General features: G+C 39.8%; 1 protein-coding gene across 1 annotated transcript; it reads left to right on the forward strand.

The window, feature by feature from the left end:
• Window positions 1-5381: 5381 nt before the first annotated feature.
• Window positions 5382-11953, forward strand: LOC140243148 (parkin coregulated gene protein-like). The gene is made up of 4 exons (XM_072322874.1): window positions 5382-5765; window positions 6699-6870; window positions 8820-8969; window positions 9508-11953. The coding sequence occupies exons 1-4, from the start codon at window positions 5586-5588 to the stop codon at window positions 9672-9674; spliced, it is 669 nt and encodes a 222-aa protein (XP_072178975.1). The 5' UTR covers window positions 5382-5585; the 3' UTR covers window positions 9675-11953.
• The last annotated feature ends 2279 nt before the right edge of the window (window positions 11954-14232 follow it).

A 14232-nucleotide genomic window follows, 5' to 3' on the forward strand; every position in this document is an offset into this window, starting at 1 on the left:
ACTATTCAGGAAGGTGTAATTTATGAACTTCTTCTCACTCCATTAGCTCAACTTCTTCACATCTCAAAGAGAGGTAAATTAGCTCTATAGCGCCACGCCGGATTATATGAAATGCATTCAAAATGGAGTCACAGAACAAATTAGTTTCTACAATATCAAAATAGAACATACATTTTAACTGCCTGGGTTAAAATTTAGTTCTTCAGATCATTAGATCTACATTTTGATCTAGAAGTCTAAAATAGTTTTAAAAGTTAAGTTCAAAAAAAAAAAAAAAAGATATTTCGAGTCTACACTCACAACAGTCCTTGAAGTAAACCCTTGTATTGTTGCCCAGTCTTTACATTAAAATTTAATCTAGGCATCGCCCTCTTTCCTTATTTGTTTAAACAACTTTCGACGAGAGATAGATACTGATAGGGTCAATTATTCAACGAGATTATTCAACGGGAGTCTAACCGGTTAGACTCAATGAATGAGCAATGCCAGCAAAAGGTGTCGGTGCATCAAGGTCGAGAAATCAGTCTGCATTTTATCTTCGTGCGTCAGGGATATGTTCCGCCAAGTTTTTAGTCTGGCTTCACGGAATCCCCGTTACTGCAACAGTAAAAGTAACAAAATAATGTTATAAAACTCCTCCGGACAGACGAGTTTTTCTGTCTACGCTACGCAGGCAAGTGGCTACTGATCTATGACTAGACAGTGACAGTACGCTCCTGCCTGGCTACCCCGCCCTAGCTGGCCCGCCTCCGGACCTCCCCGGCGGCGGCAGCGCAGTGCCAGTGGTACTCGGGCACCCATTCAGCAGCCAGCCGGCTCAGTCTGTGGAGTGTTGTTTCAGTCATATTTCACCGCCAGAGAAATCAAAATTTAATGAAAATAATACTGTACCTGGTCTATTTCAAAAAGGTCCCTGAAGAGAAAGTAGACATGAAGACGACGAAAAGGACGACCTGAAATTTTGCTTCCATTTTGCAACTAAACAGACACGTAATCTCCAGCGAAAAGAAGGGTTTGGTCAAAGGTCACGAGTACACGTACGTACAATGTACGTACGTACACGCATTGCAAACGAACGAACCCTGACGTTCAAATTGCGCTCGCAAAACGCTCTGACATACAATGCATACAACACTAAATTTGTATTGTGCTTCACATGCTCGTCAAATGCGACCTGCATGGAATCCTTCAAGGATGACTGAGAAAAAGGGGTGGTATTCTGTAAGGATCCTAGGACAGCTCTCGCTCCTAAATACGCGATTGGTATTCTGTAACACCGCGCGTAGGAGGAGAAATAGGATAGTGACGTCAGAGATCCTTATTTCTCTCCCAGCTTAGGATAGGGGCGTAACTTGGTATGTTAATTAGATGTAATTAGATGTAAATGAGATCTTAAGATAAGTGGTATTCTGTAAGCTCAAGTAGGATCAACTTTAGGAGCAAAATTAAGGATAGCCTCTTGGCAATCTTTCTCGGGCGCTTTATGTCGGGCGACCTGCTGTCTCTTATTCTATATGTTCATGAACAAGAAAATAGATATACATGAATCGCATAACAGAGTTATCTGTTCCTCTCACACTGAGGATTTTAAAACTGCAGTCTATATAATTCTTTATCTGGTATGTGTTTATTTGTTTAGTGTTCGTCATTTTCTAAATTCTCTATTTTCATGTTTGAACATAATATACTTATAGGGCATATCTATCTTTTCAATTTTTTTGTTTGTTTGAAGCGCCATGAGTACTGAAAGGTTGGCCTGTGCGCTATACAAGAAACCACTATTATCATTTATATTATTGTATTATTATTATTATCATTATTATTATTATTATTATTATTATTATTATTATTATTATTATTATTATTATTATTATTAATATTATTATCATCATCATCATTATTATTATGCTCAACGTCGGCCCGGACGTCATGCGGACGCAGTGTCAGAACCAGGATTTCATGCCGGGGGGGGGGGGGGGGGGGGCACACCAATTTAGTTCCAAAGGGATGACTTGCGAAAATACTGAGAAATGTGCGCGAAGGGGCGCGAAGCGCGAGGTCCCTTGCGGCGGGGGGACAGGAAGCTCAGGCGGGTTCTAGATGCTCTCTGGTGCAATCTGAGCCTTATTGGGGAGGATTTTATCCTGCAAACTAATAAGAGTTGTGTTTGAAAAAAGTAAAATTTTCAAAACTGGGAGTAATTTATTTCTTAATATCTCAAGGATGTCACAAACAATAATACGTAGTTCATGCATTGTTGATATCACGCAACTATAGTCTATGGTTGAATCGCATTTTATCCTTTCATTTATTTCTCTTTTTGTTTTAAGATCGTGCCATTTGAAGACATAGCAAGGGAAGAAAATGAAGAAGAGGAAGAAGAAAAACTGAATAATGAAACTCGCGAAGCTGCATTGCACCTATGTCAACGCTGCATATTGTGTAATGAGTTAAGGTGTCCGGAATGATCTTGACAGGATTGTCGATTAATTTTATCATGTAACTAAAGTTTAGGTTTGCATTCCATTTTATCCTTCCTTTTTTTTCGCTCTTTTGTTTTAATTTAAAAAATCACGCAATTTAGAAGAGAAAAGAAGCAAAAAGAAATTAAAAAGGAGAAAATACCGATGGAACCAATGGGAGCGACATCGCACTATCAACGCTGTATTTATTAATTAGGTAACTTTGTGCCGTCTTCAAGTCTCCGAAATTACATCTTTAATGACCATATAGTGAATACTATCAATAAAGTGTGGGTGCGCATTGCTTTTCATGCTCTCTTTTGCGTTTATTGTTCATTTTAAGGATCACATTATTTAGAAAGAATAAGCATAGAAAAAGGGAAGGAAATATTGGTCCAACTAACGGAGCGGCATCGCAGTACAACGCTGCGTTTTGCTTAGCTTTGCATCGCTGAAAATATCACTTATATTCTGCGAAATTATCTTTTCTTTCATGACAATGATGGATGCCTATCACTTTACAAAGTGTGAGTTTGCATCACTTTTTACACTTTCTTTTGCGTTTCTTTTTTCTTATTTCAAGGATTACACTGATTTGAAGGAAAAAAAAAGGAATAAGAAGAAAATATTGGTGCAACTATACCGAAGCGGCATTCCGCTATATCAAAGCTGCGTTTAGCGTCCCTGAAAACGTGACTTAGAGTCTTTGCGCTGTGAGTTTTTTATATAATTCAAGAATCGACGAATTTAAAAGAAAAGAAAAACAAAAAATTATTGAAAGAAATAAATATGAGTGGAACGAGCTTAGCGCAGAGTCAGCGGCATCGCACAATCAACGCTTTGTGTCGCTAAAATGTGACCTAACATTGTCCGAAATTATCATTTCGTTGATAATCGTTGATACTTGGGCCTATCACATGTAATAAAATGTAGGTTTGCATCACAGTCTATCCTCTCATTTATTTTTTTTATCCCGCAATACTTCAAAGATCACGCAATTTACGAGAACATCGAAGAAAAGGAAGAAGAGGTATATGAAAAAAAAAAAATTGATAATGCGACTGTCACGAAGCGGTATCCGCAACTATCAACGTTGCATACTGTGAAGTAGGAATTGCTATCGATCTAATTGAGCTAATCTTTGCAAAATCTTGATGCAAATTATTGGAACTCATAAGGCCTACATTTATTATGGTGTGCTAATTAAGTGCCTGCTAAAGTTTTGATAATTAAAATTGTTTTTTTTTTAACTGTAAAATTAGACTGACAAGTAATACATCTCTAACTCCTCGCACAGTAGAGCTACGTGAAGCGCATGTTTGAGCAATGTAGACCTTGGGCGCGCATTGCGTAAAATTAGGAAGATGATTGGCTTATAGAGACTGCGTCGGGCGTGTCCTGTCTTTTCTCATTAATATTCATTATTCATAACTGACTGTCCTAGGATAGGCTTAGGACAGGCTTACAGAATACCGATTTTGCCTGTCCTAAGGGTATCCTATTTTCTGTCCTACGCGCGCTCCTAGGATCGAAAGAAGGATCGCGCTTACAGAATACCACCCAGAGCACTGGGCTATGTCCGTGTAGGGAATGGAGAGGCGGGGGATGCGTTGGCATAGGCCTACTACTAGTTGTAGTATATTGAGGTATAATTCATGACTTGCATGAATTTAGTATATACTGTTTTTAGGATAAAATTATATTATTTTGTCCACATGGACGTGTATATCCATTCAATCTCAACGCTTGAATGCATTTTGTATCGCATCACTTGCCGCTTCGTTGGTTTTCTATGAGTTAGAATCTCACTTGGTAGCGGAAGAGATACTGGAGTAACGTACGTGTTTTTATAGTTACATAATGATACATGTACCAGTAGATGTAGGCGAAAGCGGGTATAAATAATACGAACCATTATCTTCGTGACTGTACCTATAAAACAAACGACCTCAATTCGGTCCAGTTAGTCAGTAAGTTTTATGTCCAAATCGAGAAAATATGAAGAATTACAAAAAAAACCAAAAAACAGACCTATACGTTTTGTATCAATTTGCTGAAAAAACCCCAAATATATATATTTGTTTGAGATAATTTTGATATACTGCTGTTCTGAATAATGTTACTTCTTGATATTGAACGAGCTCAGTGCAGTATATTTTATTGGAATTTTTTTTTCTCTCTACTTGTTGATGCCCAGCTTTGTAAATAAAAAAAAAAAAGAAGAAATGAAAATGGCGATTATCTGTTTTTGCATTCATAAAATTCTTTGTATATATGACACTCGATATATAAAGACCTGTTTGTATGCGTGTAGGCCTATTTGGTGTGACCACTTTGGCCGGGGGTGGTATTTCATAATTACGATCTACTATGATAATTATATTTATTCAGCATGTCATATTTTCATTTCCAACTATGCATTTTTATAAACCAGCATGCATCCCCAGCAGGTGCGACGATCTCCCTGCACATATTTTTTTTTCTTGACTAATATAACATTCTTCAATTACTGAACGGTATTATTTGCATGTCCGACTGAAAAAGAGATGGTGACAAAAGAAAAAAAAAGGAAATCAAAATTTAGGATCACCCCACCCATATCGGCCAAGAACATTTTTCAAGAGCTCTCCATCCTGATTACATGTGCCGTGTATCGTGAACTCTAAAATCGTGCCCTATTTCATGATTGCTTGCTATGATCTAGGCATAGTATAATAGAGCTCCATGGATCTAGGTCATGATGCGGCGGCAACACAAGTGCTGCGCGCGCAATCTTGGAAACAATGCGGTGCATCCTTACGCGAATATTATGCTTATCAACTAGATCAAAGACTAGATCAAGGCGCGTAACAAGGCGCGTACACAGTGTACATCCCCGACTTTTTACTTCTACTTTATGTAGAGTCTAGTCCTTGGAGAGATAGGGGAGAAGTAGGCCTATCTACGATATTATGTTATTCTACTAGATCTGTCATTCTTAGCATACATCATTTGCATAATATGGGATCTACCACTCTAAAAGAAAAGTGGGTATAAAAATCAGTGGTTTATCATTCAGTTATCTTCTGATCTCGTTTTGAAGTCAAGACTGTCCACATCAAAGGGCTCAGTGAAAGCGAAAATATGTCTTGTCGAAAGAGAATTTCAAGGAAGCACCTTTCTAAAGAGCGGGCTTATTTTCTCGACGAGACCGCCACCAGTAAGCGCGACAAAAAGCCCACCATCTTCCGGAAATTGTACCAGCGAGGGGACTTACCTATTGCCATGGAACACTACGGCATGGGCAGCAAGATATTCTGGAAGGTAGGTCCGAAACATTGCCAGAAACAAAACATGATTTAAAATTTTTGGACGTGTTTAACGTTTCTATGCGTGCACTCGACTTGATTTTTAGATACACACAAAGCAAAATAGATATGTGTGACAATTTGTATTTGAATAACCAAAAACTCTTTATATATACACACTAAATTAAAATGGAAATCAATATCCTAATCTATATCCTAATATCCAAAATCGTTATCCTAATCTTGTTTCGGCATCGTGTTTCACCCATTTTAATCAAATTCAAAGAAAGAGGGAAAACCCAACACGGATTATAAGCTGCAAGGTTTGTTTGTTCCCGGTTTATCATTCGGTTAAAAACAAACAGACTTTATACTAATCACCGACTACCACCATGGCAGGCGGAATGTGTGTGTGTGTGTGTGGGGGGGGGGGGGGCTCGACCCCTTTTTGTTTTTGTTGTTGTTGTTGTTGATGTTGTTGTTGTTGTTGTTGTTGTTTTTTTGTTATTGCTTGTCATACCAACCCGGAAGTGGGCCCACACTTTTGAAAACGTGGCGCCGGCATTGCGTACCCGTGCCATTTTCACATCTTCAGCTGACGTGCGGCTGTACATTGTTTGTCTATAACGGTAGTTAAATTCTATTGACAGGGTTTGATGATGGTGGATTAACTAACATGATACATTGAGAAGTAGTTTTTTCTACCTATCATAGGCCTACACGAGCGTGTGTATATGCGTGAATATCCATGTCTGTTTTCGCCACTGGATAGTGATGACGGAAACCAACAGACACTCATGCAGATTCTAGTTCGTCTTTTTACATAGATCCTTATCATGCCCATTAGTATCAGTCGACGTTGCCATTACCTCGTGTCGTTCATGAGTGATATGTTTTAGTCTGCCGTTTGTTTGGTGCCCGCCTTCTTCACTAATTTCTAACCGCACAGAAAGAGATCGAGCGTCTTGACTATCACCACTACTTGCCGCTCTTCTTCGAAGGCCTGCGAGAGACCGAGCACCCCTACGACTTCTTCGCCACCCGAGGGATTCGGGACCTCCTCGAGCACGGTGGCCGCAAGATTCTTCCCGTCATTCCGCAACTTATCATACCGATCAAAGGTAATTGACTGTGTTCACCCTTTCTGTGCCATTAAGTCAACATAATGTGCTCAACTCTCACATGCAAACAAAATGTGGAGGTAATACAAAATGGCACGCACAGGGTTGAGTGTTTTCGGTTTCAGACTTTTGTATATAGTAATTGCATTCAGGGCCTATACTTCGATTGGTGCATGCGTGTGGGATAATAGGCTACACCCCATGGCCTCGTCTCATAAAAGATGACCTGTTAGGATAGCAATTCTTGCTGGAATAGCAAATTCCCGTGGCAACAACCAATCAGGAAGCTTGTTCTTTTCGTTACCATGACAATTGCCAATCAAGGAAGAGTTGCTATCAAAGGAACTTTTTTTTTTTTATTTTTATGAAATAGGACCCAGGAGTTGGGGCCTTGATTTCATTAGGATCATATATGCCTGTTTCATCTGAGGTGGATCAGGATACTAATAAGTAGATATTAATCTGAATAATTATTATGGCAAGCAGCCTGATAGGGAATCCAAAGAGGTCCTGACTCAGTGGTTAGCTATTCAATAGCTCTGATTATAAGTATCTAGGTCTAGACAAGAAGGGGGGGGGGGGGATAACATGTACCAATCATCTCTATTAAGTGTTTACCAGGAAAGTGGTTTACTGCCCTCTGCGGGCACACGATCGCTGCAATAACCGGCCTTCTCCTTTTTTGCTCTTAGGGTAATGATAGCGTCTTTATGCATGCAGTGTTAGCATTGCTCTATGACCAAAGGGCCCTGTAACTCCAGTATTTCTAGGTACCCATTTCTACAGTTGGGTCCACAGGGACATCATGGGTAAAACATCTCGTCTGAGGACTATAAAGCACTGTGTATAGGACTCGAACTTGGAACCTCCGTACCAGTTACGTTACCAGTACGTGATGACCAATGTATTGTGCCCTAGCAGTAGCACTGAATCACGCGCAGCAAACAAGCTGATACATGAGATCTCCTCTCATGTGAAGGATACTGTTATGGCCTGATATATTGTAATCAATGTAATTGAATATAAAACATCATGTAGCAACCATGATCTGGTGTGCTTAAATGGCAATACTTCTGGTGTGCCTTTCGGGGTTATACAGGCCTGTATCTCACATTTTCATCATTACCCACTTAAAATGTGTCATCACAGCATTTTTTCATGCATTTCATATGCATATGTCTCCATTATAGACTATTCAACAGTTTCTACAGGTGCATGTTAACTATGTTTTCACTTTAACCCATTGAGGATGAGTCAAGAGTATACTCGGATAAGTGTCTATGAGAAATGTGTGTTGTAGCAAAATCAGCCCGTCCTCAACGAGTTAATGGGCAAAACAGGCTGACCTTGTCGATTGTTGAGAGGATGATTGCGTAGTTGGTGTAACCCTTGAGCTTGGACTGGAACTTGACGAGTCTACGAGGGTGTTGCCCCCTTAGACGAGCTGCAGTTGATAATAGAGGATTTAAATATGATTTGGCCTACATCTTTCTTGCAACAGAATTGAATGTAGCTATATTGCAATTGACTGCAGATTTGCAATAAATTGCGAGACTTGCAATTGATTTTGGGGGATTTGCAATTGATTGCAACTAACGCTCCCGAAGAAGAATAGGGAGCTTTAGATTTTAGACGCGCGGACGTTCAAAGGGGAAAAAAAAAAACATGGTCTGAGCGTGCGCAGTAACGCACTTCAAGCTACTGCGCACGCTCAGACCATGTTTTTTCCCCTTTGAACGTCCGCGCGTCTAAAATCTAAAGCTCCCTATTAACACATCGATGACAACGATATATGATCACTTTCTCAAAATTGTCGATGTGAGATGCTTCGATGAGATACTGTTTCACAAACGCAAAGGCAGAATATCTGCATTTATTTTGCATCATCAATGGATGAATTACTTTGATTAGAAATTTCACAACTGAATTGAACATTGTTTCTTATTCAGACGCCCTAAACACACGAGACAAACGTGTTATCTGCAGCACGCTGAAGGCCCTACAGCTCCTTGCCACTTCGGCCGAGTTCGTCGGGGAGGCGATGGTTCCATACTACCGTCAGATTCTGCCAGTCCTTAACATCTTCAGGGGATCAAACTGTAAGTTGTGAGCATGAGGAAATAGATACCTAGAGTATAGTAAATGACAGACAGATTTGATGAAAAATGAATGGTATGTGTGTTGTCTTCTAAAGCGGACAAGTTCACTTCATTGATTTTTTAAAGGGAATGCACTCCATTTGGACTTGACCTATGTAGCCTGAGCCTGCATGTTATATTGATTTGAATATATACTCATCATTCACGGAAAATCGTAAATCGAAGCCATTCTAATTGTTTTAGCCTCATTCAAAATGTTTACATAGACAAACCATAAGGGACACGAGCCCCTAGCTGTTTCACAAAAACTGATGGCGTTCTTGTATGAGCTCTAAAATACTGTGTGTCGTGATACAAGATGTTGATTCTAATATTGCTACAAATTTGCTTTGTTTGAGAAAGTTTGCCCCTTCGGCCTTTTCAACGTGTTCTAGTAAAGTGGAAAGTGTTCATACTGTGGTTTTGTGGGCCATTATAATCATGATGTTGAGAGCCTGTTATTTGTTTTGTCTTTTGTTTTCCTGTCTCATGTTTGAAGACAACTCCGGTGATGGGATCGAGTACGGCCAGCAGAAAGGCTGCAATATGGGCGACATGATACAGGAGACCCTTGAGGTGCTGGAGCGACACGGGGGAGCCGAGGCCTTCGTCAACATCAAGTACATGGTGCCCACCTACCAGTCATGCATGACTGTTCAGGAATGATTGTGACGGGCGCTAGCGCCGAGTGCGCGAGCACGTAGGTGACGTTAGTAATCCATACGGCCGCTGGAAAAGAAAAAGAAACTACAGTTCTTTCATTCTAATTAAAACAACGCATTATTGATTCTTTGCCTATCTGTCGTATACGAATGGAATGAAATGGAATGAACGTCATGATTGCATTTGTATTTTGCGAGCAAACTTATACCATCGTGACACCAGGCTTGAATCTCGTCAACTGGACCTACATAATATAGTCACCGTATTGCAGTCTATATCACTTCATCCGAATCGCTTCCTCGACTCCCTGGCTGCTTGCAGACAATCACTAATGTAAAGTCGAAGGACGATATCAGCGCTGCTACTGCGGAACCTTACCAAATGTCACCGAAAAGAAGAGATCACTAGCCTTTCCGAACTTTTCGGATGCGAGAAGATAAGGGGACGACATTAAAGATCTCGTCACCTGGACCTCCTGAGGTCCGAGAAGGCGAAAACGCGAGAACAGTAGGGTAGATAGGAAGTTTATTATAAGTGCTACCGAAAAGACGGGACGATACCCTGCCTTCTCGGCCTTTTCGGGTTCGGAGAAGCGAGAGAGTGAGGTATGAGATCTCGTCATCTCTACTTCTTGAAGTCCGTCTTCCTCGACATCTCGTGCCAAAAAAAAAAAAAAAAGGAAAAAAAAAAAAAAGAAAAAGGCGAGCGATTCGAGATCTCGTCTTCTCGACTTCTCGGGTCCGAGAAATCGATAAGGAAGGATATGAATATGAGACGCCATTGGAAATTGCCTTCTCGTACGGAAGCTTAAAAGTGCCAACAAGATGACGCGATGATTTCTCGCCTTCTCGACTTTTCAGGACCGAGAAGGCAAGAGGGTGAGTTGTTAGATATCTTTTCGCGACATCTGGGGTCCGAGAAGGTTGGATATGAGATCTCGTCAGGCGAGTCGTCAGATCTCGTCCTCTCGACAGCTCTGGTCCGAGAAGACGATAAGACAAGATCTGACATCACGCCTTCTCGGAACCGACAAGGCGAGAAGACGAGATCTCACAACTCGCCCTTTCGCTATCTCAGATCCGAGAACTCGAGAAGTCAAGATCTCAACAAATCGCCTTCTTGCTCTCTCGGACCCGAGAAATCGAGAAGACCGAGGAATTATCTCGTATTCTAGATGGCACTTTCAAGCTTTCGTAATCTCGTATCCGAGAAGTCGGGAAGTCGAGAAAATACGATCTCTGATCTCTCGGATCTCGTCTTCTCGCCTTTTCGGACCCGGGATGTCGAGAAGACGAGAGGTCATAATCTCGCCTTCTCGCTTTCTCGGACCCGAGAATTCGACAAGACGGATCTCTGATTTCGCCTTTACGGACGCAAGAAGTATAGAGATGACGAGATCTTATATCTCATCCTCTCGCCTTTCCGAACCCGAAAAGGTCGAGAAGGCAAGGTATCATCCCATTTTCTTGGTAGCTCGTTTAAGCTTCCTATTTATCCTACTGTTTTTACAACGAAACATTTGCGGAATAATCGTCTTGAACTCCAGTGAGCATAATCTGCCTCCGCCCCTTCCCAAGTATTGATTGAATGATTTGCCGGAAATTTCCTCGCCGTCTAAACAGCAGAACCATCGATGCCGTCCTGCCCACCTGGCACTGGTGATTGCCAGCCAGCCAGTTAAGCTGAGGAAGCGACTTAGATGAGTAGTGAAACTAATGTAGAGATACTTCTCAATTTCATACATGCAAGCCCAGCTCTGAGAAGTCTCAAATCTTGTGTGACAATCTCATTTCCCAGTCTTTGTAAATTTAAACTTACAGCCAATCTTATTCGGCCCGTCCCTCTCAGATTACTCACTATAAATATTGTGTACATGGTTTAGGAATGATTAATACTAGTCGTTCATCAATGAAAATATTGCTTACCTATACAAAGATTTCCCACGTGGGATAAAAACTACCTGCGGTTGGTATATGTAACATGAGGACTGTGAATACGAATTTCATTCGCACGAAGATAACTTAGAAACTGCTTCGATTATACAAATCATGCGGGATATTCCTCATCAGACTTCATTAGATCTTCTTCTCGAGCTCTCATCCCCCATATCTCGATGTATTGCTCCTCTCCGCTTTTTTATAATCGTGTGCAATTCTCATCGCAATCTGTCTTTGTCAGTCCGTCTTTACGCAACTTGTTTGTTAGAAGTGTCTAAAGTTGACAATTATAAATAGCAATAGAAGCAACAAAGCGCAAGAGAATAAAAAACAAAACAAAACACACACACACCTTCATTTTTTGATCGGCGTTCAGGCTTGTACTCTATATTGTGTTTGTGTGTTTATGTGTATGTACATGTCTGTGTGTGTGCGTGCGTACGTTTGTGACGTGTGTGTCCATCTGTAGCCCTATGTGCTTGTATTGAAATGAATTAAAGGGATTGTATAGTTTTGGTTGAGACTTAACTTCAGGTTTTTATCATTTCTTGGTGAGATAGTGTAAAATCTCTTAGGAAATATGAAAGAGCATGTAATTCCATGGGGATTTCAACATTTATTTGATGAAAATTGATTTTGAAATGGCTGAGATATCTAAAACAGAGCGATCCTAATAAAGTGTGGGACCCACATTTTATTACGATCGTTTTGTTTTGCTTTGTTTTTGGATGTTTCAGCTATTCCAAACCCGATTTTCATCAAATAAACTTTAGATTCCTCTTAAAATGGTATGCTCTGTACTATTTCATTAAGTGTTTTCTTGGTATCTCGCAAATAGTTAAAGCCCAATTTTCATCTCCACCAATACTGTCCATCCCTTTAAGAGAATACTGCTGTTTTTCTGCGGAAAGACTGCAGCAGTAGATGTTACTATGCAACTACATTCTCTCGGTAAGAGCATTTTCTTTTGTACCTTCGTGTAACTGTCATGGAGATTAATAAATTATAATATCAGATAGAGAAAAAAATATAAAGGAGTGGTATAAAGGGTTATACTTGTATGTTTCATCTTTGTTGTGTCGCTGCGTAAAATTGGCTTCAGGTCAGTCTGTATATAGCGCCGCTGCCAGGCAGGAAGTATAGGTGACGGAGTCATATCCAGGGCTTAGGTACATGGCCAACCTACGTACGCGGTAGGCCTATAGACTGTAAACCCTGAATGTCAATAGAGTCATTTATGTTTATTTTTTTTTAGTTATTTACTGAAATACCTTTATTCGTGGTCCGGAAAAAACATGTGTACGTTTTGTGACATAATATGTATTACAAGCCATATTGATTTACAACTCGTCTTTACAAAAAAAAAAAAAAAAAAAAAAAAAAAAAAAATATATATATATCTATGATATATATATATATATATATATATATATATGATATATATATATATATATATATATATATATATATATATATATATCATATATATATATAAATGGAATAAAACCAACTCAAATAATGAAAATAACAAATCTAGTGTTCGAGACATCATTTGCTTTCCATATACATGCATAATATGTTTACGTATAATACGTATGTCTGTATTTGCCGTACCTCTGTGTGCGTTTGCGGAAGTAGCAATACAAGGCCTACATCTATCATATCTACTTTGTGTAGATTTAAGAGCATCTATGTCTTAATGCGTCTATAGCATGAATACATTCTAACCATAAGCATGCACACTTTCATCCAATACGATTTGTCAGGCATAGCAGAAAGGATTTTTTACACTCATTTAGTTTTGGTTGGTTTGTGTAGAATGGTATTATCTATCGATTTTTTTTTCTTTTGTCTCAAGTGTTTTATGGATTGTCATTTTGATTGCCGATCATCATCAGGTCGAGACGACGTTTGCGCAGGTGCATTACTTACTTGTGCTGGCTTTCCAAAGGGCATAGATCTAGTCGATCGATGTACCCAGCGTATGTGTTTAGCGAGCAAGCCCATGTATAAGTCTGTTGTCCTCCGTAGCAATATCTTTTGGAATCGCACTTCTACGTACCTGTAGTATTGCTGGCCTTTCTCGAGTGGAAACTTACCACTGTCTTACTTACTTCCAAACATAGATGTATTTACTTTAAATGGTAGTTCGCTTGAAACAACGTGTTAAATATATTGGTATTTTCCAGTGTTTGTTATCCCACGTATTCCATTCGGTGACGGTGACCAGCTTTCTGAACACTGGCAGTGTATGGTATTCAAGTGATGTACCTCCATAGCGGACAATCCTACATGGTGAGTTCTCTTAAAAAAAAATAAATAAATAAAACGAAAACGATTATGCACGCAAATTGAGTGTGTGCAGCAGTATGAGTGTAACCCCATCAGAATTTGGGTGACGAAAGCTTCTCTAGAAAGTCGATCGCTAAAGATTAAATCTGCTCGCTTGGAAGACCCATGGTCATGGTAATGTCCACCCCTCCACTCACCCCTCCTCTGAAGTCCTGCTTTAGGGCTACAGTTAGTTATTCCTAAGGTTCTTTTTTTTCCGAAGGTTCTTTATACCGAAGGTTCTTTAGTCCAAAGGTTTGTTATTACGAAGGTTCGTTATTCGAAAATTCATT

The sequence above is a fragment of the Diadema setosum genome, chromosome 19 (genome assembly GCF_964275005.1).
Source record: "Diadema setosum chromosome 19, eeDiaSeto1, whole genome shotgun sequence".
In the NCBI taxonomy this organism is placed as follows: domain Eukaryota; kingdom Metazoa; phylum Echinodermata; class Echinoidea; order Diadematoida; family Diadematidae; genus Diadema; species Diadema setosum.